The 23,059-nt window shown below is 43.9% G+C and overlaps 2 protein-coding genes across 3 annotated transcripts in view; both read right to left on the bottom strand.

The window, feature by feature from the left end:
* The window catches only part of MRNIP (MRN complex interacting protein), a 28,817-nt gene extending 28,298 nt beyond the window's left edge, over nucleotides 1-519 (bottom strand). The window contains exon 1 of the mRNA XM_029583348.1: nucleotides 102-519. Coding sequence (XP_029439208.1) covers nucleotides 102-161 — 60 coding nt within the window. The 5' untranslated portion in view covers nucleotides 162-519. The remainder of the gene's footprint in view (nucleotides 1-101) is intronic.
* A 4,017-nt stretch (nucleotides 520-4,536) lies between these two features.
* TBC1D9B (TBC1 domain family member 9B) overlaps nucleotides 4,537-23,059 on the bottom strand; it is a 56,479-nt gene continuing 37,956 nt past the window's right edge. Inside the window, exons 16-22 of one of the 2 annotated variants that reach the window (XM_029583249.1) lie at nucleotides 15,188-15,428; nucleotides 14,561-14,626; nucleotides 11,504-11,575; nucleotides 10,458-10,508; nucleotides 9,870-9,929; nucleotides 9,023-9,129; nucleotides 4,537-7,406 (exon numbers count right to left, since the gene is read on the bottom strand). In XM_029583249.1, coding sequence (XP_029439109.1) covers nucleotides 6,720-7,406; nucleotides 9,023-9,129; nucleotides 9,870-9,929; nucleotides 10,458-10,508; nucleotides 11,504-11,575; nucleotides 14,561-14,626; nucleotides 15,188-15,428 — 1,284 coding nt within the window. In that variant the 3' untranslated portion in view covers nucleotides 4,537-6,719. The remainder of the gene's footprint in view (nucleotides 7,407-9,022; nucleotides 9,130-9,869; nucleotides 9,930-10,457; nucleotides 10,509-11,503; nucleotides 11,576-14,560; nucleotides 14,627-15,187; nucleotides 15,429-23,059) is intronic. The other variant, XM_029583250.1, reaches the window with a different exon arrangement.

Raw genomic sequence — 23,059 nt, forward strand, 5'->3', positions numbered from 1 at the left:
CGCCTGTCATTCACAAAGTTGTTTTTACTGCTTCCGTTGTCTCCCTCTTGGGATTCAGATGGAGCGGGGGGGGGGGGGGGGGGGGGCACTAGCAAACGCACCTGGTGAACCTGAAAACATTTACAGGCGAAACACTGGAGGACCTGAAACTCCTGCACCATCTTCTCCTCTCTGCGCTGCTGCTCCTCGGCCACGATCTGCGTTTACAGGCGCCCCAGCAAAATAATACGATCCACTGTAGACGGGCAATCTCCCACTCAGCAACACGTTAGGGCGCGCAGAATAATAATGTATATTTTGTAGCTCACAGACTTATAAAGAAGCGAAACAATCTTCTCCGATTACTCTAAATAACAAAAGCATGAACTTTTGTCTATCCTCTCCTGCCTCCGAACTACTTCCGCTTCCCGTTCCCGCGCTTTTCCAACATCCGCCTCGGACCGGAAGGCGCTACTTCCTCATTGTAACCACGGTTGTTGGCTCGGCTTCCTCTTCTCCGCTCGTAGAATTGCCTAAAGCGAATACCAACGCCCTTATAAATGGGCTTAGCAGTCGTTTGACAGATTAAAACCTTGTTTAAAATGAAAAGTAAGTTTTTGAAATAAGTCAAACCAAAGTTTTTAAGTTAAAATGTAAGCTCTCTGGGGTGGGTAATGAAATCAGAATAGTGGAATAGTACACACTTTCTGATGTAAGCTCTCTGGGGTGGGTAATGAAATCAGAATAGTGGAATAGTACACACTTTCTGGTGCCAAAGTGCATATTATTCCATTACATATGAAAGCACTTTGAGGTGGATCACTATATCAACTAGCCTATGAACTTTTGAACACTGTTAAACATCAAAACATTGTTAACTGTTAGGATGGCGAAACCAAACTACAGTATATAAAACTCGATAAATAAAATAAAAATAAAGAAAAAGCAAAGTGAAATGAGAGTTTAGCTAAGCAGCTTTTGTCACATAATTACAATTGTAGGTCAACAGAGGTCTAGGGTAATACACATATGAAAAATGAACTACTTATAGTCACTGGACATGAATGTTACCATATCCGAGACCTTTTGAATTTTGCTCATCCCAAAATGTATAAGTATGCAGAAAATAGGAGTCCTTAGTAAAGGTAGTATGGAATCTTAACCCCACAAGAACATGTGTTTCCTTGTATATACCCAGATCAGTCCAGACTCCTGGGTTTTGCCTCCCTGCCAGTGGACGGAGTCAGAGATAGTTTCACCAACACTGTAAATAACGCAGAGTGGCATTTGCAGGCCCTCAGTATTTCTGTCTCCAGCAGATAGAAACGACGGCAGAAGAAGACCAAACGGCCCATCCAGTCTGCCCAGTAAGCTTCACACTTTTTTTTTTCCTCATACTTATCTGTTAGTCTTGGCTCTTAGTAACCTTTTGGTTCTATTTCCCTTCCACCCCCACCATTAATGTAGAGAGCAGTGTTGGAACTGCATCTAAGTGAAATATCTAGCATAATTAGTTAGGGGTAGTAACCGCTGCAATAAGCAAGCTACACCCATGCTTATTTATTTATTTATTTATTTAACATTTTTATATACCGACCTTCATGAAAGAGAATTCATATCAGATCGGTTTACAGATAACATGAGGGGAATAACAAAGTCAACCATATAACAAGAAATGAAAGTTACATATAACAAGGGGTATTAACCTGGAGGGCTAGGATAGCCGGAGCGATAGAAAGAATAACTGAACAAATTAGATAATACAATAATATGATGAGAAGAGGCATAAGTGTATAGGCTACACTTGTCAGAGAGTTTTAGGTAAAAGTCATTGTCTGAATTAGTAAGGAATTGCTGGAACTGTAGATTAAGTGAAGGCCTGGATGAAGAGCCATGTCTTAAGTTTTTTGCGGAAGGTAAACGGGCATGGTTCTAATCTGAGTTCTGTGGGCATCTTGTTCCAGATGGTTGGGCCAGCTGTAGAGAAGGTTCGTTCTTTGGTAGATGATAGGCGAGAGGATTTCGTTGTAGGGGGTTGCAGGGTGCCTTTGTATGCTTCTCGAATCGGTCTGTCTGATGAGTATAATTTGAGGGGAATCTGGAGGTCTAGTTGTTGTTGGTTGTGAATGACTTTGTGGATTATAGTCAGAGCCTTGTGTAATATTCTATTTGTTTATCCAGACTATGTAATTCAGTCCTTGTTGGTTGTTGGCTGTATATAGATCCACTTTTTTTCATTGCCCCTGCTGTTGAAGCAGAGAGCTATGCTGGATATGCATTGAAAGTGAAGTATCAGGCTTATTTGGTTTGGGGTAGTAACCGCCATAACAAGCAAGCCTCTCCCCGCATTTTTGTGAATGCAAATCCTTTTTTCCACATTTCCTCTTGCCGTTGAAGCTTAGAGCAATGTTGGAGTCGCATTAACTGTGTGTATGTTTATTGAATAAGGGTATTATCTTCACGCAGTAGCCGTCATTCCCGCGAGCCACCCACTCTTCATTCACGTCCTCTAGACTTTATGGATCCACAGTGTTTATCTCACCCCCCTTTGAAGTCCTTCACAGTTCTGGTCTTCACCACTTCCTCCGGAAGGGCATTCCAGGCATCCACCACCCTCTCCGTGAAGAAATACTTCCTGACATTGGTTCTGAGTCTTCCTCCCTGGAGCTTCAACTCATGACCCGTGGTTCTGATGATTTTTTTCTGACGGAAAAGGTTTGTCATTGTCTTTGGATCATTAAAACCTTTCAAGTATCTGAAAGTCTGTATCATATCACCTCTGCTCCTCCTTTCCTCCAGGGTGTACATATTTAGATTCTTCAATCTCTCCTCATAAGTCATTCGATGAAGACCCTCCACCTTTCTGGTCGCCTTCTCTGGACCGCCTCCATCTTGTCTCTGTCTCTTTGTAGATATGGTCTCCAGAACTGAACACAGTACTCCAGGTGAGGCCTCACTAAGGACCTGTACAAGGGGATAATTACTTCCCTTTTCTTACTCGATATTCCTCTCTCTATGCAGCCCAGCATTCTTCTGGCTTTAGCTATCGCCTTGTCACATTGTTTTGCCGACTTCAGATCATTAGACACTATCACCCCAAAGTCTCTCTCCTGCTCAGTGCACATCAGCCTCCCCCCCCCCCCCCCCCCCAATCGAATACAGTTCATTCGGATTTCCACTCCCCATATGCATGACTGGACTTCTTGGCATTGAATCTCAGCTGCCATATCTTCGACCACTCTTCCAGAGTCCTTAAATCCCGTCTCATTCTCTCCACTCCTTCCGGCGTGTTCACTCTGTTGCAGATCTTAGTGTCATCCGCAAAAAGACAAACCTTACCTTCTATCCCGTCCGCAATGTTGTTCACAAAGATATTGAACAGGACCGGTCCCAACACCGATCCTTGCAGTACACCGCTAAAAACTGCTCTCTCTTCAGAGAGAGTTCCATTTACCATCACACATTGTCTTCTGTCCATCAACCAGTTTGCAATCTAGGCCACCACCTCTGCATTCACTCCTAAGCTTCTCATTTTATTCACCAGTTTCCTATGCGGGACTGTATCAAAAGCTTTGCTGAAATCCAAGTAGATGACTTCATCTACTTGGATTTCCCCTGCTTCAACGGCAGGGAAGAAAGTCTGATACTTCACTTTCAATGCATATCCAGCATAACTCTCTGCTTCAACGGCAGGGGGAATGAAGAAAAGTGGATCTATATACAGACAACAACCAATAAGGACTGGATTATTTAGTCTGGGTAAACAAATAAGCATGGGTGTAGCTTGCTTATTGCGGCAGTTACTACCCCTAACTAAGCAAGCTAGATATTTCACTTAGATGCAGTTCCAACACTGCTCTCTCATTAATGGTGGGGGTGGAAGGGAAATAGAACCAAAAGGTTACTAAGAGCCAAGAGTAACATAAGTATGAGAAAAAAAAAGTGTGAAACTTGCTGGGCAGACTGGATGGACTGTTTGGTCTTTTTCTGCCGTCATTTCTATGTTATGTTTCTATGACATTGAGTGCTCTTCCTTGATCCAATTCCTTGGTTACCCAGTCAAAAAGTCAATCAGATTTGTCTAACAGGATCTTCCCCTGGTGAATCCATGCTGCCTCTGGTCCAGCAATTCTCCCGACTGTAGATGGTAGATGGGGTAAAACTGCAGTCTGGAGTGAAAGCCAAAAAAAAAAAAAGATTAAAAGACAAAATTTCAGGATCCTCTTGGGCCCTGGTTTGAGGCTCGGTCCGGAAGTTCATGGAGTGGATATCGGCTGCAGCCTCTGGTTTTAAAATACAGAGTTATGTGAATAACATTTGGCTCCGCCCTGAACACCCATGCCTCACCCCAGAACTCCGCCTCTTATACTCAAGCTTGCATATAAACGTGCGTAATTTCTGGCTTTTAAAATACACTTTACTTGCATATATGCGCTTTTTGGCGCGAGCAATGCTTTAAAAATTCGGTCCTAAGTGTCACATGTTCACACTCAAATGTTGGAAACTGCACAAGTAGAAAAAAATGACTCAATGAAATACAGTAAATGTACAATTATATGTTGTATGTAGAATTTTGATCCATTTATTGAATACGTGGTACAATTAGACATGAACAATTAAAATCATAGACTACCATTTCTAAAAAGTGACAATAAATTATATAGTTAGGAAAGGCTGTAGTTCTATTCAGGTGGTCCTCAAAGAGACAGGAGAAACTTCTTAAATATCCTATTATCAACAGTACGAAAACATAGGCAACTACACCAGCATATGCATCGTTTTGGAAACAATCAAGCTGTTCTCTCTCTCTCTCACTCCAACATGTGAAATGCATGCCTCTTTCTGCATGACACTGGTTGGTAGTGATACAAAATGTGCATGTGTTATGAGGTTGCTTTGTCACACTCTTTCAACTTCACTGTAAGCTCTCATCTCCTGAGTGCTGTACCTCTCTCTCCTTGGGACACCAAGTGTCCTGTAAGGAAATGAGGAACAGATATGGAAAGGAATGATGGTCCCTTGCATGGTGGGCTCAGCCACAGCCAGACCTCAATTCAGTCAAGCCACTGACCAATACATGACAGTGTGAAGGTACTCCTCCACTCTAGCTACAAGCTGCACTAGTTATTCTAGCTTTCAGTCACTTTCTTCAGGGTTGGCCAATATAGCACAATAATACTAACCCATCCTGAAATTATATTAAGCAGGCACAGCATGCACACGTGCTCCACTGCTACCTCACAGACTGCCTTCCAGACACGGAAAAGCTGCCCAAGAGAACACTCAGCTTCTAACATGAATGCCCAGTGCATTAGAGACATGGCTCAAGGTGTCAAAACGTTAACAGAAGCATTCATATTGCAGATCTTGGAACACTGTGCTGTGCTGCTGCTGCACCTAGCCACCGGGGGAGAAAAAAAAAACCCACACTCAATATTCGGGTAAGACTATGTCAAGTATTACTCCTAGGTGCGAGTTCAATACTTAATGGATGTGATTGGTGAGTCGGTCACATAATGACAATCAAAGTGATTTCAATGCTATACTTTTAATCACTTTATTAGCAGCACACTTAGTAAGGAAGGAAATGGCAAGGATAGAAAATGGAGATCTGGCAGCAGATTTCTGTCAAAAGGTTCTTCTATTAAAAGCAGCATTAAGTTCACAGAGGCTGTGTGTGTGTGTGCCTGTACTGCAACACCAGCTTATGATTGGTGTGATTTACACTACAGAAAGTTCATCATCATTTCCTAAGCCGTATAATTAGGCTAGCACTGCTGGGCACTATACTTCAAACGATACTCCTTGGACATGAAACTCTGGCCACTCATAGGAGCTTCATCGCCAGCATCTTGGCAGATAACCCTACCACTTGCATCACATGCTTAAAGGAAAAGAAGTGTAAAATGGGACTAAAAGTAGTGTTTCCCTAAAATTTCACTGTAAAATGCAGACTGCTGGGATAGAGAACCTCTATCCCAGCAGTCGTATTACTTCTGGGATACGCGATTACAATAGCGCATTAGGAGCAATTGGACACAAAGAGAATGTATGCAATATCAAAACAATCTGCAAGGCTGTGCTTCTCATGCCACATTGCCATATACATTCTGAGACATACAGATGTCCTAGCTTCAAGAAAACCAGCATGAAACCTAAAGGGCATGGGGAAGCGCCATCCTTTGGAGAGAATTATGCAGAAACCCAGAGCAATTATTGCTCGTCTTGCCACAACGTATTCAGAGATCTGGAAAACCATGCTAGCTCCACTATTCTCCAGTGCAGCGGGCCAGGCTGGTATGGCAGTTCATAGGACATCCAAACTAGCAGGAACTGTTAAGGCTGACTGCAATTTGGCTTGGGGTGAATTCGTTTCTAACTACAGACAGTGGACAGGCAGCTGCACATTCAATAAAATCATTTGATAAAAAAATAGGCAAAGACAGACATGCATAATTTAAAAAGGTCATTCTATGCGCCTAGGGAACAATTATATACTACCGGCTTTCATGCTCTTCAGAAATACAGCACTATTCCAATAAGAAAGATCTCTGCTAAGGCATCTGCAATAACTAGCCACTGTGGAAAGATATACATATCATTTAGTTGGACCTAGTCAACATAGTGAGCTACAAACTCTTGGAAAGTGTCTTAGTACAAAATCTTCCACCAACTGGCTTCAAGCATCATATTTTCCCCTTCCCTCCAAAATTCCACTAAGCTTCTGCCAATTTTCTTGGTCATCCTGAGACAGACGGCAATTCATAGTCACTGGACGAGCTTATCTGCCTCTCCACCTTCTTCTGCTCCTTGATCTTCTGGTTAATGTCCACCTTCTTCTCAAAGTAGTTCACCAGAGCTGCCTCCGTGAGCATGGAGGCCAAGATTTGCTCAAAGGAGATTGACCAGTCAGTGTCAATGCTGCTGCCATACCTTGCGGAGGAGCTGCTGCCTTCACAGCCAACCAGGACCGTATCATCTGCAATATCCTCACACTGCAGGGAGCCAGTGCTGACCAGGGAGTAGGAGGACATAGACAAGTCATCTTTCGTTTCGTCATCTGATAAAAGCTGTGCGGGGGATCCTGTTTCTTCTACACCTCCTCCCTCCTCCAGGCTTGGAATGTCTTCTTCAGTATTTCTGTGCTGGGTATCTCCAGAGTCGTCTGGGAAGAGTGGCTGCTCTGGATCCTGGCTGTGCTCAGAATTGTGTGACAGCTCTTCCTCATCTTCACTGATAGGGCCTTTGGCAAAGTCTACTTTGTTGTCTTCAGCTTTCTTTATGGACAAACTGGAAAACTTTTTGCCAACTTCACCAATGCGTAGGAGGAGACTGGCCACAGTGGCGATGGCATGGTACAGTTCTTGTTCCACTGGATCTTCACTGAACATGTTGTAAAGGGTCTTGCACAGTTCAATGAACTGTTCCTGCAAAACAAAACAGATCACAGGTCAGGTCTTTGACTCTCATAAAAAAAAAAATACAACAGAATTGCTTACAACCCATTGACTGTTAAACCAATTCTAGCAAAGGTTTGGAGTCGACAAACGAACCAAATAAACCTCTAATGCTAGATAGGATAAGAGATATTGCTGCAGTTGAAAAAGTTGATAACCTCATTGTATTTTCAAACTGATAAACTTCTGGTCGCATGGTTTGTTTTTGAGTACATTAACAATTATGGACCGGCATCTGCTCTTGCTGGCTTTGTATTTTTATAAATGATGCAGAGTTTGCTCTGGATGTAAAGTTATTTGCAACGATCCTTATTTACTCAAAACTGCTTAACACAGGCAAACATCTGCAGTATCCACTGTACTAAACAATATATGGTAATCACATTTTGTAAAACTATAATCTGACAGAACAGTTGGATGATGCTGTATTTTTATACTTTATTAGACTTGTTGATTTCATGTAGAAAAACCGGGGTGCAGGATTTTTTTGGCACATTCAGGCTCACAACCAACATTATTATAAGAAAGCATGCATTGTATAGTCTGCATCTCTGAAAATAAAAAAAAGTTCACAAAAAAGAGACAGCCCTCTCTTAAAATCTTGTGTGTGATATAGTGTGTCAAGGCTCAGATTCATCCAGTTTCATGTTTGTTCTCTTCTCAGATTACTGGGAACTTAAGCATGTTTGAGCAGATACCTGGTTTAGCTGCTCTCAAAGTCAGGAGGTTGGTCTACCCCCCAAAAACAAAACAAAAGTCATCACCTCGGTTTTTTGTAAACCGAGGTGATGTTATTAACGTGCCGCGGTATAGAAAAAAAATCTCTAAATAAATAAATAAATCTGCAGAAAAGTCTTTCATGACCAAAGAGGATACAAAATACATTAAGGTAGAGGTGTCACTCACAGTCCAATCTCAAACTTCAGGAGGGCTTTTTATAGGTTTGTCATTAAGAAGACCTACTTTCCCTCACTGAAAACCAATTGTAGGCATGGTACTGTCGATTTAACAATGTGCATGAGAAAGCCCACAGTTCTCACTCCCTGCTGATATTTAAACAGCTTCCTGGGTGAAAGAGCCTTAAGAACATAAGAAATTGCCATGCTGGGTCAGACCAAGGGTCCATCAAGCCCAGCATCCTGTTTCCAACAGTGGCCAAACCAGGCCACAAGAACCTGGCAAGTACCCAAAAACTAAGAAGATCCCATGATACTGATGCAATTAATAACAGTGGCCATTCCCTAAGTAAACTTGATTAATAGCCGTTAATGGACTTCTCCTCCAAGAACTTATCCAAACCTTTTTTGAACCCAGCTACACTAACTGCACTAACCACATCCTCTGGCAACAAATTCCAGAGCTTTATTGTACGTTGAGTGAGAAAAAGGATTTTGGATGAGTATTTGCTGGGAGAGGGCTGATTCGTGGCAAAAGACTTAAAAGACTATGAACTAACCATGAAGATCCCCCTCCAAAAGCAAGCGCTCTAGCTCCCCAGAGCAGCAGGCAGATGTCCTGAATAATTTGGAGTTTCCAGAAGGATAAACCAGACTGCATGCTAAAAGGGGTCTCCGATTTCACTCTACCTGGTTCATTTTGGGCAGGTCTTTGAGAGTCTCTCTCTTTGTCTCTTTCTGCTTTGCCCACATTTGCAGGTAATACTTGTAGTCTGGAGGACTGTTCCCCTTCTCCTCTGTAATGGGAAGAGACAACCAGGTCAACGGAGTATAATCATTTCAAGCATCTCTAAGTTGACTGTAATGGCCTGGCCTTAATGAATGAAAGAGCCCTCAAAAGTAGGTCTGGGTTACAGTCGTCATCCTTCCACTGATGCTTTCAAACGATATTTTCTAGCTAACGCTAGTTAAAGTGTTGAACAATCTACTGGAGATGCTCCATAGTTCTACAGAGCAGGTACTGTATAGGCAGCAGTACAGCAAGGTGCCCCCACACTGTCCTAGCAATGTGCCTTATGCTGGTTATGTGATGAACAGAGTTTAGTCCCCTTAGGATGTATGACGAGACTGCCCAACAGGTTGCAAAAGGTCTCTACCCTGGGAAAATTTAAAGCTTCCATTAATACAGAACACCTATCTATTTTTAACCCCTAGATGCTTTACAATTTCAAACAATGACAGAGAAACACAGCCCCTCATTCACAGAACTCACCAAATGTGCTACAGAAGGAAAACAAGTGTTAATGATCTTCTCTGCACTTTGAGGCTTGCAACTCCGGGGAGTTGGGCGCCCGGCACCCTGAAGCCAGCAGGGAAATCAAATGTTAAAAGTGATTTTATTTTTTCCAGTATGCACTGCATCGCACTTCAGGGCATTTCAATTGCACCAACTTTTTAGCTGGCCAGGTTAAAATGCTTCTTCCCAAATCAGTCCTGCCAAACATTCTCTACCCCAATGCTAAGAAATGGCAGGTACCTTTCTTTTCCTGGCAGTTCTCATTTCCAGCTTCTGACTGCTCTTTCTGCCCAGGTGTTTCTACAGGGAGGAATGCAAGACAGAAATGCAGATAAATAACCCCTTTTTTAGGTTGCAAAACACATGACAAACAAGACAAGAGCGAGCTCCGTGACTCACACCAAATCACCCGCATGGAAACAAATCTGTAAAATAATCCGTGTCTGTCGATTCCCCCATTCACCTGGTTCAGCCAGCACTAACTCAGCAAGGGGCTGTAGGTGGAGGAAGATTAAGGTTACCCAACCCGTTCAGTGACTGTGGCAGCAGGATGCAGGAGTTCTCCCATGCAGCATTTCAGGTCCTAACTGTCATAGCTGTTGATCCCCAACCACCAGTATACCTACACTATTCCCTGTCACGAATGCCACAGACTCTACCGTTCACCAAGAATTTCTCTACAGACCGCACCCTCTGCTGGGCCCTAAGAATCCCATACTGACTGCCGGGCGGATGGATCTGGGCCAAGCCCGAGCCTGCAAGATGAGACATTTAGTGAGGGTCTGCTGAAGGGCCTGCAGATTATCATAGGTGGAATGCAGAACTAACCTGGGGCCTCACAGTGCAGGCAGAGATCCAGCTCAGAAGCAGAAGGAGTTACTGCGGCAGGAGAGCAAGAGAGAGAACGGTTTCAAAAGGGAGGGCAGAGTCGAATTCAGAAGAGAAACCGGATGGAGAGACGAAGACAGGCAGACAGACAATGAAGGAGGAAACAAAAAAATAAGCAGTGAGAACCAGCAGGAGATTAAAGCTGAACAGATCAGATATGGGCTGCAGATAACAAGAGCTCTCAAATCTGAACACGCCCAAAATAAACAAGAGCTGCTCTTTTGGAAGGCAACAGGCTACTGGTGAGTTTCAGGACTGCATCACAGTCCCTGGGCCTTGGGAAGGAAAGAACGTGGGGTACAGACAGTGAAAGGAGACAATCAACTGAGAGCACACGCCTTCCCCCCTCCTTCCAGGAGCCCCTCCTGCATGCCAGACAATGGATGCCTCTGCCCTGCAGCTAGAACTCCATGGGGAATGACCAGAATTATTCATTTGCAAACTGTGCATCAGTGCAGCCTGCGCAGTTAAACTTCCCACGTCCCACGCCCGTTCCTACTAACAAGGCGCAGGCAAGTGACAATGTCGGATTTAACAGGACTAAAGAGAAAAACTGGAAAGAGGGACATTTGGTAACTTTTTTGACTCTAGCCATTTCGAGTCGTTCCTTAATGAGAAAGTATAGGTGCAGGTCTGCATGGGTCGGTGGGAACGCTTGGGCAGTTTTGGAGATTATGGCTGTATTTGTCTGTTTTCCCTTAGTTCTTGCTTTATCCTCCTCCAAGATGGGGGTCTTGTGAAATTGCTCCTTAAGTCCTTGTTGGTATTTCTGAATAGGTTTCCTTTGTAATTTCTTTACACCTTTGTATTTTTATTCTATTTATTTTGAACTAAATATTTCATTGCGAATTAAATTTCAATAAAAAGAAAATTACAAAAAAAAAAAAAAAAAAAAAAAAGAAGAGGGCAAACAGCAGTTATGAAAGGAAAAGCAGAAGAGCAGGATCCAGCTGAAAACGGCTGATGAGAGCAGAAATGAGGTTTACCTTCTGGGGTCAGGTCCTCGGGGAAGAAGCTGGCAGCTTCCAGAGCAGACTCCGCTTCCTCCGGGCTCAGAGCTGCAGACAGAGCACAAGGAGATAAGGGACTTGTCAAGAAAAAGGGACAAGCTGAGGAAAGCAAGATCAGGTCCCCACCTCCCCATCAGAGCAGCCATGCCAGACACACAACAATACTTTGCCTAGGGATCAGCTATAGTTTGTTTTTCGTTTAATTCCCAGCAAAATTCATATTGGTAATAAAAAAAAAAAAAACCCCAGTTAAAATACACCAGGCAAAAACTGATGGAAAATGGACATCTCGGCCATGGTTTTGGAGACTTTAAATCCGGGTGCAGAGAAATGACAACAGGCGAGAGAATGCCGCTTTTCTTAGCTGCAAGCAGCACCTCTGCTCTGCCTCTACACAAACCAACCCAGCTGCAAAGAAAAACCGACTCAGATCACTTTTCATGTCCCTATAAATCCAGTTTCAAACAAGTCAACATCTGGCAGGATTTGCAAATGATTTTTTTTCAAAACTTGCATGAACGTCCGCATATTTGGAGGTAGAAATCAGTAAACCTGGATTTGTGTTTGTGCCATGCACAGTGAAGAGAATGCGTCCGAGCCGGCGACCCAAGGTCTTAATACTTCAGAGGTAAGGACACGGTGGCAAGAAACAGCACGACTGCACATGACAAGAGGGATGAAACATCTCCCCTATTCAATGGTGCACTTAGCTTGGCTGCGTGGCAATTGTTTTTGCGTGAAATACAAAGGATTTTATTTTTTAAAGCTTTTTTTTTTCCAGGTTCAAATCTACAGGCTGAAGACGAGACTCGTAGTAACCGCTGTGAACCAAGATGACTAACTTGATCCAACCTTAACCGAAAACACTGAGAGAAAGAAAACAATGGAAGGAACTAGTCTTCATGCAGAGGAAGCTTTGGGTTCCCCTACTCCTATCTGCTGGAGTCAGAAAGATACTGGGCTCTTTCAGAGGGTGCACACGTACTTATGGCAGCACCCTCCGAAGCCTTGTCTGACTCCATCTGCTGGACGGGGGACATAACCCACCATCTGGATTGATCCTGGGACGTACAGGGAACTACAAAATGCTGATGCTAGTGAAACCGAAGGCTTGAGAGGAACCTGCATGGAGTAGCAGTTATTACCCTAAAAACAACATGCTGGGCAGACTAACTGGACTATTTTGGTCTTTATCTGCTGTCATTTACTATGTTAAGATATACATATTTGCTTACCCTACTGAGAAGTGTGTGTGTGTGTATGTGCATATATAAGACACTCCTGTTTGCCTTGGGTTTTACCAAAAGAATGGGAGAGATGTCTCTTCACAAAGCCAAAAGCCATCCTGAATGGATGAGCTGTCCAGCACGCATGCAGCGTGACCCATGATTGACAGGGGTGACATCGCCCGGGACTGTTTCAGGCACACTACCGAGAAAGTGTAAGGCATGAAACAAGACAGAGGAACACGAGAGAAGTATTTGGTGTCATTTCCAAGTCGGATTGCATCTTTTATATTTGATTTGATTTATATTCTGCCTTTCAAAGGCGGATTACATTCAGATATATATTTTTTTCAATTTAGGTTTTTATATTCCGCTTTTCCCACTTTTTTCAGCGCTTCAAAGTGGATTACACTCAGGTACTGTAGGAATTTCCCTATCCCCAGCAGGTTTACAATGTAAGTTTTGTACCTGAGGCAATGGAGGGTAAAGTGACTTGCCCAAGGTCACAAGGAGCGCCAGCGGGACTCGAACCCTGGTCTCCTGGTTCATAGCCCGCTGCTCTAACTACACTGTAGGGATTTCCCTGTCTTAGGAGGGCTTACAATCAATTATTATCCTTACAACTAATTCCATGCACAAAACAAGTACCATGAGAAAAAAACAAACAGAACAAGGAGATGAAAAGTCAACTGCATTCCCCAATATCTGCTTGTGCCTCAGAAGAGTGGAGATCCATTGGCTCAGCCATCCCAGTTCTGCTACAAACAGACCTCAGGCTGCTGTTCAGACTGTGTAAGCAACAGCCTGATGTCACTTTTTTTTTTTTATTCTCTAGCTTTGGGATCATCATTGTCTCCCCAATGGGGCTGGATGGTAGGATGATAACTCCCCCTTCTGCCACCGATTCTTAATCTCAGCGAGACTGCTCTGAGCTCCCAAGCTCAGATGCTGTGCTGGGATCTCAGCCAAATGGCCCAAGAGCTGATAACCTACATACAGTTTCTGCCCATGGCACACCTGTCCTCAACTCACTGTGGCTTGCATTCACATTGGAAGGAGACTGGAAACTGAACGCTACATAATCCTGGAGTAATTAATCCCAGATTAGTCACTTCAGGAGCAGCCGATAATGGGCTAAGTGGATGTGAATGCAGTTTTGGAGCCAACTCTAGTATCAATTGAGAGCAGAACAAGAAGAGGATATTAATTCCAAACTGACTAGTGGCAGAAGGAAGCCCCAGGGTGGATGGATGTGGGTGTGAAAGCAGTCAAGCCTTTCCTCCATAGGAAAATATGTCGGGCAGGAAGTTTGTACTTTGCCCCACTGAAGGGATTATAAGCCGCACAGAGCTTGCTCGATCTTGAAGTCATGCCAGCCAGCAAATTTCCACATCCACAAGGTTAGACTGGAGCAGGACTTTCAAACAGAAATACCTCAAAGGGACAGCAACACAGCTCATTGCCAATCAGGTTAATCATTAGCAGAACGCACACGGAATAATTCTGCTGTCGCATATTTTCTTGTAACTAATTTAAGTATTTTGTGCATTAATGCTAGTCTGCATTATATTGCTGTGTGAAAAGTCAAAGTCACAGGCTTTTGGGGCAGAAACCCCCCTATGCTGTTTATATAGCAAAGGACGAAGCTAGCATATATATACTTTTTCAGTAACCAAGGATTGCCACCCAATCATTCTGCTGCTCCCTCTGGGAACTCCTGTACGCCAGATCACCTTATGAAACACACTCGGGCTGTGATGTGCACTGCTTGTGTATTTAGGGAGGAACTTATGTAATTTGCTCTCACCTGGAGGAAGGTGCAGTCTGTAAAGAAATTTCAGCTTCTCTGTCAGGTCTCCATGGTACATACCACCTGTTACAGAAGGACTTCTATGGTTATAATATTTCTGACTAATCCTCGCTTGTTTGCAAAACATGGTGTTCTCTCTAGGATATCCAACCCCCTCTTCCTCTTCGCTCTCCTATCTAAGAACAATTTTACCAAAACAGAGGGAATATTAAACACAACATGATTTCCTTGCATGCCCTCAGTCTGTTTTCTCTCTACATCAAGGGACGGTTCTCTGCTGCGTGATCTCTTTCCAAAGGTGGGAAACTGAGCTGACTCTATCTATTCTATGGAGCAAAGATGGGCACCTTGATAATACTTCCTGGTGCTATTTTGCAGGGGTAATGGTGAGGGAGCATACATTATCACAAGCCAACACAGAATAAAGGTGTGCTGAAGCTTCGGAGGCAGCTGCGGGGAGATGCCGTGAAACAGCAGCTCATTTTTGGGGAAAAGGAATGCAGTAACCTCTTAAATAAATGGCAGAGCAGGAAGGAAATCTATCTAGGAGGACTCTTTCAAGCTCCCCTATGATCATTCCCACTTACAACAGAAAAACGGTCTTGCCAAACAAAGTGTACTTACCGATTCCTGTCACAAACTCCTTAAAGTTGATGAGAGAGTCCCTGTTCCTGTCCAGGAGGCGGAACAATCGTCCAGCTAGCACAGGGGTATGCTGACCGCAGGTCCAAGGGGTCAAGTGTGTAAAAAGTTCCTTGAACTGTTCTAGGTCGATTCGGTACTGCTCCAGGTACGGCAGGCTTGGGTCGTGCCGGATGGCAGCCGTGCGGCTGGTGCCCCAGTAGCAGCTTATCAGGTGTTGTGCCTTGAGAGAGGTACACGTTATATTTAGTAGTATATGGATACTGATACAACAGTCAGACGCACACATTAAGCAACCTGAACCAAAAAATGAGGGCCAGAACAATGATTTTCACAAATCGGATTGGCATTTGGGGTTAAGTACAAAAATGGTCTACAATGAAACTGATTCATCAAAACTTCAATAATCAGAAAAATGGTTGGGCTCACACAGACTCACCGTCCTTTGTAAGAAGATACCATAATACAAGTATAATCCATGCTCAAGCAAAAAAAAACTGGATTAGCTGAAAAACTCAACAGAACTTTTATGTTTAAGCATCATCTCTATTGAAAAAGTGCCACTGAAAAATCAAATCTAACCAACATGTTCCAATGAATTATACAAACAGCCTTCACATGAAGTGTACCACCAGGTAATATTTTTATGTTTAAGTTTTTATACATGTGGAATCCAACTGGCATCAATCAGTGACCTACAACAGAGCTCATCTGAATTGCAGATTGTATGTGGATGCAAGTGAGCTGCTCCCGCTGCTGGAATAGTTTTCTTCCCTGACCTGGCCTATGGCTTTGACTCTCTAAGCTGGTCAGCAATAGATGGTGAATGCATGGAGTAGCAAGTTTCACCACAGAGCAGACTGTGAATCTAGATAAGAACGTAAATCAAGCATATAACCAGGATTCATGCCACAATGTTGCATAAAAGATAAGAGAATGTGTACTGAAGCAGCGACCAAGAGCATAAGGAGTGCCAGGCTGGGTCAGACCAAAAGTCCATTGAGCCTAACATCCTGTCTCCAACAGTGGCCAACCTCGAAAAGCAGATTCAACTTCTTGCAGCTCACTCCCTAGGACAAGTGCTGGGGGCTCCATGAGTCTCTCTCCGTTAATAACTAGTTATGGATTTTTTTCTAGGAACTTGTCCAAATCCCTTTTAAACCCAGCTATGCTAGTTGCACTGATCATGCCCTACGGCAACAGCTTGATTGTGCATGGAGTGAAAACATACTTTCTCCAACTAGTTTTCAATCTGCTGTTAGTGTAAAGGAGTGACCCCGGCCCTAGTGTTATTTGAAAGGATAAGCAGCCGTTCCTTATTTACCTGCTCTACTCCACGCCTGATTTTGAAGACCTCAGTCATAATCATCTCCTCTCTAAGCTGCAGAGCCCTAACCCGTTTATAGCCTTTTTCATAAATGAGCAGCTCCTCTGTAACTTCTCTAAGTACACTATATCTTTTTTGAAATGGGGTGACCAGAATCGGACACGGTACTCAAGATACAGCCGCATCGATCTATACAGAAGCATTTTGATGTTCTGTTTTAGTCTCCGGTGCTTTCTGAATGTTTCCTAGCATTTTGTTTGCTTTTTTGGCCGCCGCCACCACCATCACATACTGAGTTGAGGATTTGAATACACTATCAACAATGACTCATAGAAACATAGAAATGTTTGCAGAAAAGGACCAAACGGTCCATCCAATCTACCCAGCAAGCTTATGGTAGCACCAGCCGTGCCATGCAGGATATCTCCATGCTTATCAGTTTCCCAAACCGTAAAAGTCTATCATGAGGGGAGAGTCCTGTCGACGCATCCTCCCCACCAGAAGCACACCCGACGCATACATTTTTCCTGTTGAGCTACGAATGCGACCCTCCGCAGGCCTAGCATAGCTCTGAATGCGCAATTAGGGTTGGAAGCTCTACCCCCCATTTCAGGGCCGTGAGTTACTCTCGCTGGGAGGCCTGCCCGTTGCACCTCAAATCCCCTTGGGTCACCTATCCTGGGTCCCTGAGCTAGGCAGCGACTACCCAGCAGAGAAAGGTAACAAAGCAAACCTAAAGCTGCCACCTGAACCTTAAGAGAGTTTAGCGCCAAACCTTTAATTAAACCTTCCTGGAAAAAGGACAAGATGTCCACCACCGCAGCTTTCAGAGGATGCACCTCACAAGCAGCACACCAGGTCTCAAAAACCTTGCAGACCCTGACATACGAGAGAGATGTAGACTTTCTTCTAGTCTGCAAGAGTGTCGTCACCACTGCCTCGGGATATCCCTTGTGCCTCAATTGTCTCCTCTCAAAAGCCATAACACTAGGCAAAAGTGAGCAGCCTGGTCTGAAAATATGGGCCCTTGGTGAAGAAGACCCGAATGTGATCGAATTGAATCGGCCCATCCACGGTTAGATTGACCAGATCCACAAACCACAGACGTCGCAGCCATTCCGGAGCCACCAAGACCACCTCGCCTTGAGGATGTTCTCACTAGGGGCCACAGCAGAAATATGTAAAGCAGCACTCCCCAAGGCCAGAACAGCACCAGAGCATCTACGCCCTCAGCCCCGAATGCGCTTCTTGGCTGAAAAAACAAAATGCTTTGGCATTCTGATGAGTTGCCATAATCTACATGAGGATCCCCCCATGTCTCCCGGATGAGCTGCATTGCTATGTCCGACAGTTCCCATTCTCCAGGATCCAACATTTTGTGACTCAGAAAATTGGCTTGCACATTTTCCACACCTGCTATGTGTGAAGCCGCTATGCACGCCATATGTTGCTCTGCCCATTGAATCAACTTCTGGGCCACCGCTCAACTCTTGGTCCTGCCCTGACGATTGATTTAAGCTACCATAGTTGCATTGTTGGACAGCACCTTTACAGACCGACCACTGATCAGAGGCAGGAAGGCCCCAAACTCTTTATCAACTGCTCCAAATCTTCACCAAACAAGACCTTCCCTTTAAAAGGTAAGGACCTAGTTGAGCCTTGGAGGACACATCCGCCAATAAGCTGTGCAACCACAGCAATCTCCGAATGGAAAGAGTGGCTACCATAATCTGAGAGGGCGTCCTCACCAAGTCATGTAAGGCATCCACCCCATATTCCACTGCCGCCTCTACATGCACCGTGCTGTTAACATCAGCACCCAAGCTTGTCTGAGGATCCTGAAGCTGCTGAACCCAGCATAAACAGGCCCTCTGCATACAACTTGTACAAATGGCAGCCCAAAGACCTAAAGCTGACACCTCAAAAATCCTCTTCAGGAGGACCTCTGGCATGATCCTGAAGATCTTTAAATGCTGCGGACCCCGCAACTGGAATTGTCTTTTTAGTGATCGCAGAGACTGCCGCAGCCACCTTAGGGAGCGCTAAGAACTCCAGCATTTGCTCAGGTAAGAGATAGAGCTTTGTCATAGCTCTTCCCACCTTCAAACCAGCCTCGGGAGTATTCCACTCCCACTCTAGAAATTTCCTTACCGACTTGTGATAAGGAAAAGCGCTTAGTGGGCCCCTTAAACCATTGAGAACTGGATCTGCACCTTCGAGATCGAATTCTCCTGTGGCACCTTAAGACCCAGCTTCTGAAGCACCTGAGGAATCAACGGGCCTAACTCCTCCTTACAGAACAAACGTATAACCTTCCGGTCATTGCCCTCAGACACTGGAATATCATCCGCATCTGCGCCCTGCACGGGCCAGAGTCCAAATCCTGCCCAAGAGGGGCCCCTGCCCCCACCGGGAATCATCGGCACCATCTGAATCCTCCCCCTCCGGTACGCGACTGGCCGAGACCCGAGCCATCGGATCTCTCATATTCCTTTGTGACTGATCGCAATGCTCATAAATGGGCAGATGTGCCTGCTGGTTTGCCAAATAGGCCTCATGCAGGACAAGCACAAAATCAGCCAAAAATGGCTTAGGCTGCGCAGGCCAAACTGCGCTGGGCTCCTCAGCCTCATTGGAGTCGCTCTGTCACCCTTCAGGCCGGCATGGATCGAAGACAGACGCGGGGGGGCTCCCCCTCCCCGGGAACGGCCAAAAATTAATTCAAAATGGCCATCATTCCCACGCTGAGGGGGAAGGGATCATCCCCCTGCTGTGCCATCTGGCGAGTCTCCAAACACAGCGGGGAAATCAATCGCAGGTGTTTCACACTGCTCCAACCCTCAGAAAGCCCCTCGTCCATGGCACACATCAAACACAAGCCCTGTCTGTTGAAACTGGCGCGAAACTGAGCTGCACATGCTGCAGACTAACGCCAAACACTAACCTGAGCCACTAAGGAGGAGAAAACACCACGGAAAATGTTTTTTTTTTTTTGCAAACTTTATAAAGCTAGCAACCCTGGATAAAAAAAAAAAGAACCAGGGAAGCATTCAGCTTCAAAAAGGGGAATCTGTCCCCGAGCCTGCAGCCGCTGGAGCTGCCTCGTGAAGGGGAGGGATCTGGACTACCAGATTTACACCCCACAGGCGCCTGGACCGAGCCTACTAAAGGGTCACCAACCCCCCACTCGTCCACCTCAACCAGACAGGGAAGGACCCACCAGGATCCAATCCCTCCCTCCCCTCGGGAGGAAGGCTCAAAAGAAAAAATCCTAACAACTTCAGAGCTGCAGATTTTGCACCATCTACCAGCTGCTGGAGACAGAGAAATACTGAGGAGGTGCAGGTGGCAGACTAGGTTAAGTGGCAGCATCAGTAAAACTTTCTCTGTCTCCCCCTGCTGGCAGGGAGGCAAAACCTAGTATTCTGGATTGATCTGGGTACAGACAAGGAAAATCCAGTTTTATGTGTGTAAATCCTTTTTAAAATTACCTCCAAAGGTTTTATTATTAATTTTTGCTTCTTTGCAAATCTCAAATCCCCTCTTGGTCTCCTTTATTAGGTTCTACATCTAGTTTGGCAGTACCCATGTGCCTTTCTATTTTCTTCATTAGGCTCTGCTTTCCATTTTAAAAAATGCTTTTTTTTTGTCTTTGATGGTGTCTTTTACTATATTATTTAGCCATGCAGGTGGGTGCTTGTGTTTTTTTCTTTTGACCTTTCTTAATTTGTAGAATACGTTTTGTGTGGCTTCCAAAACAGTATTTTTACGTAGCCTCCATGCCTCATGTATACTTTTAACCCTTGTAACTGCTCCTTTTAGTTTTCTACTAACTACCTCAACTCAAAAGAGAGCGATTTCTCTTGGCAGCCCTAAACTCTGCAACACCCTCCCAATCGAACTCAGAACATAAGAAAACTTAAAATCTTTCAAAAAAAAGAGCTAAAAACATGGATGTTCACCAAAGCATATCAACTCACCCAATAAAAAAACAAAACAAAAAAAAAACCCCACCAACCACTCCCTACGAAATCTGGAGAACTCCATACTAGATGATATTATAACAAAAAATCAAAACATGTAAAGACTAACCAAAAAATAACTGTATAAATTGATTTCTTCTATGATAACAACCATATGAAGTTTTTTTGAAACCTTGTTAATCATCATAATTTTGAAAACCGTTGTGATGGCGAAACCGATCAATGGTATATAAAACATGATAAATAAACAACAATAAATACATAGTTTCCTCATTTTATCATAGTCTCCTTTTTTTAAACTTTTATATTATTGTGGTAGTTTTGATTTTATACTTAAGTGACGATCTCAAATGTGATTACATTATGATCACTGTTGCTAGACGGCTCCACCACTGCTACCTCTTGCAGCAGACGTGCCTGGATGAGACATTTACTCAATAAGTGTTAGGGTAACTGAAGTATCCCATTATTATTGTATTATTAAAATGTTATAGATTGCTTGCAATGCATTTTAACCAAGTGGGGACACATTAAAAACAGGAGAGGATAAAAAAAAAGTTTCCACACTTAGTAATTTGTCTAATCTTTCCAAGCATTTGTATGCTTCACCATCCTGGTCAGGAGGGGGTAGTAAATTCCCAGTGCTTATTTCTCCCTGTTGGACATTCAATTTTAGCCACAAAGATTCCAGATTGCAGTTTGTTTCTTGCAGAATCTCTATTTTACTTGATTCTGTGGCATTCTTAACATATAGTGCCATACCATCACCACTTCTATCTGCTCTATCACATCAATATATTTTGTACCTTTATAATACCATATCTTACTGGTTGCACTTTTTCTATCAGGTCTTTCAGGTGCCTATTATATCGAGGGCTTCCTCTAGTGCCATACACTTTAACTCTCCTGAGGTGTTTTTTTTTCAGGCTTCTGGCATTTTCATACAGACATTGCAGTTGTCTCTCACACACCCCTCTTACAAGTAGATGATTCAGCTAGTTTGGAATCAGTTTTCTCCACTTCCTCATAGACATGACAATCTGTGGTCCCTTTTTTAAAGGCCTCCTTTGTGCTCCCAGCGACCGTTGGCTTTCCTCCATAGTGTAGTTTAAAAGTTGTTCTACTTCCTTTTTAATTGTTAGCGTCAAGCAGTCGGGTTCCACTTTGGTTAAGCCTATCCTGCTGGGTTAGGCTCCCATCTTCCCTGCACCACTGTCTCATCCATTCACTGAGACTCCAGAGCTCTGCCTGGGATCCTGCATGTGGAACTGGTAGCATTACAAGAAGGCTATCCTGGAGGTTCTGGATTTTAGTTCCTATCTAGAAGCCTAAATTTAGCCTCCTGAACCTCCCTCCTGCAAAGAAGGGTACAGTGACTGTCTTATAACTTTGCGATTATATGCTGAAGGTACGCAGAAGCTGATCACAATGGCTCCTCCTTCAGAGAGCCTAGAGGGACAAACCATTGGGCCAGGTTGGGGGAGAAACTATTCCAGCAGAAGGAGTATTTACATCTACACAATATCTTCAGCTCAGAAAAGCTCTTTCATGGGTCACTGATTGATGACAGTCGTGTTCTACACAAATAAAAAATTTAAAAAATAACCAAAAATATTAGGGCACAATACCCTTCATTGAAAGGCTATTTATATATTTCATTGGGTCCTTGTGACTAAATTAGATTTTTCAGTGGGAATTTTTTCACTATAGTTTATGCACATAACTTGAAAGTTCTACGTTGTTTTTCAGCGGATCGGTGTTGTGGGTTGCACAACGATTATACATGCACTGCAAAGGACAGCAAGCCTGTCCGAGCCAAGCTTTCTTCTGATTATTGAAGGTTTTTTTTGAGTTAGTCATACATTAAACAAACAGAATACCTGAGGGAACAATAAAACCGTCTCACCCTTGGTCAGCCCTAATCTCTTATCCTTTCATCTGCACACATTTTTGAATTTGGACGTTGCGACACTCAATGAACTCTTTTGCCCTCCTCTTCGTATCCTTGGAACATGGTGTTCCTTATACAGAGGGATTACCTAGGAGTGCTGAGCCTCTATTGGAGGTAATTTTCAAAGGAAAACGTAATTGGAGCATACTATTGAAGGAACTTTCAAAGCCATTTACCCGCGTTAAGTGCACTTAATGCAGATAAAATCTATTGACAATTCAATTATCTAATATTCCTTAGCCTTACAGAGTGTCCTCCTTGTTTTGCTCCCAGTTAGTACCACTAAAACGTCCTGCATCTTTAAGTTTATGGTAAATGTCCAAATGTGTCAAGCTGCTGTGCAAAGGGATCCATAACATTTCCCCAGATAATCAGCAGCTGGGAGTCCATCCCCATACCCTGCTCTCATGTAGACATTTTGTGCTACACTGGGTATATGTCAGATGCTTCTAATCTGCACTTCCTGCTTTTCAAGGGCAAGGAATTGCTGCTACATTGAGTAGACAACTTCCAAACCTGAACATATTTTCTGTCGCCTTGTAGAATGTGCATGTGAAACCAGTCGCACCCATTAAATCCTCAAATTCCCTTGA

The sequence above is a fragment of the Rhinatrema bivittatum genome, chromosome 18, assembly GCF_901001135.1.
Source record: "Rhinatrema bivittatum chromosome 18, aRhiBiv1.1, whole genome shotgun sequence".
Lineage (NCBI taxonomy): Eukaryota > Metazoa > Chordata > Amphibia > Gymnophiona > Rhinatrematidae > Rhinatrema > Rhinatrema bivittatum.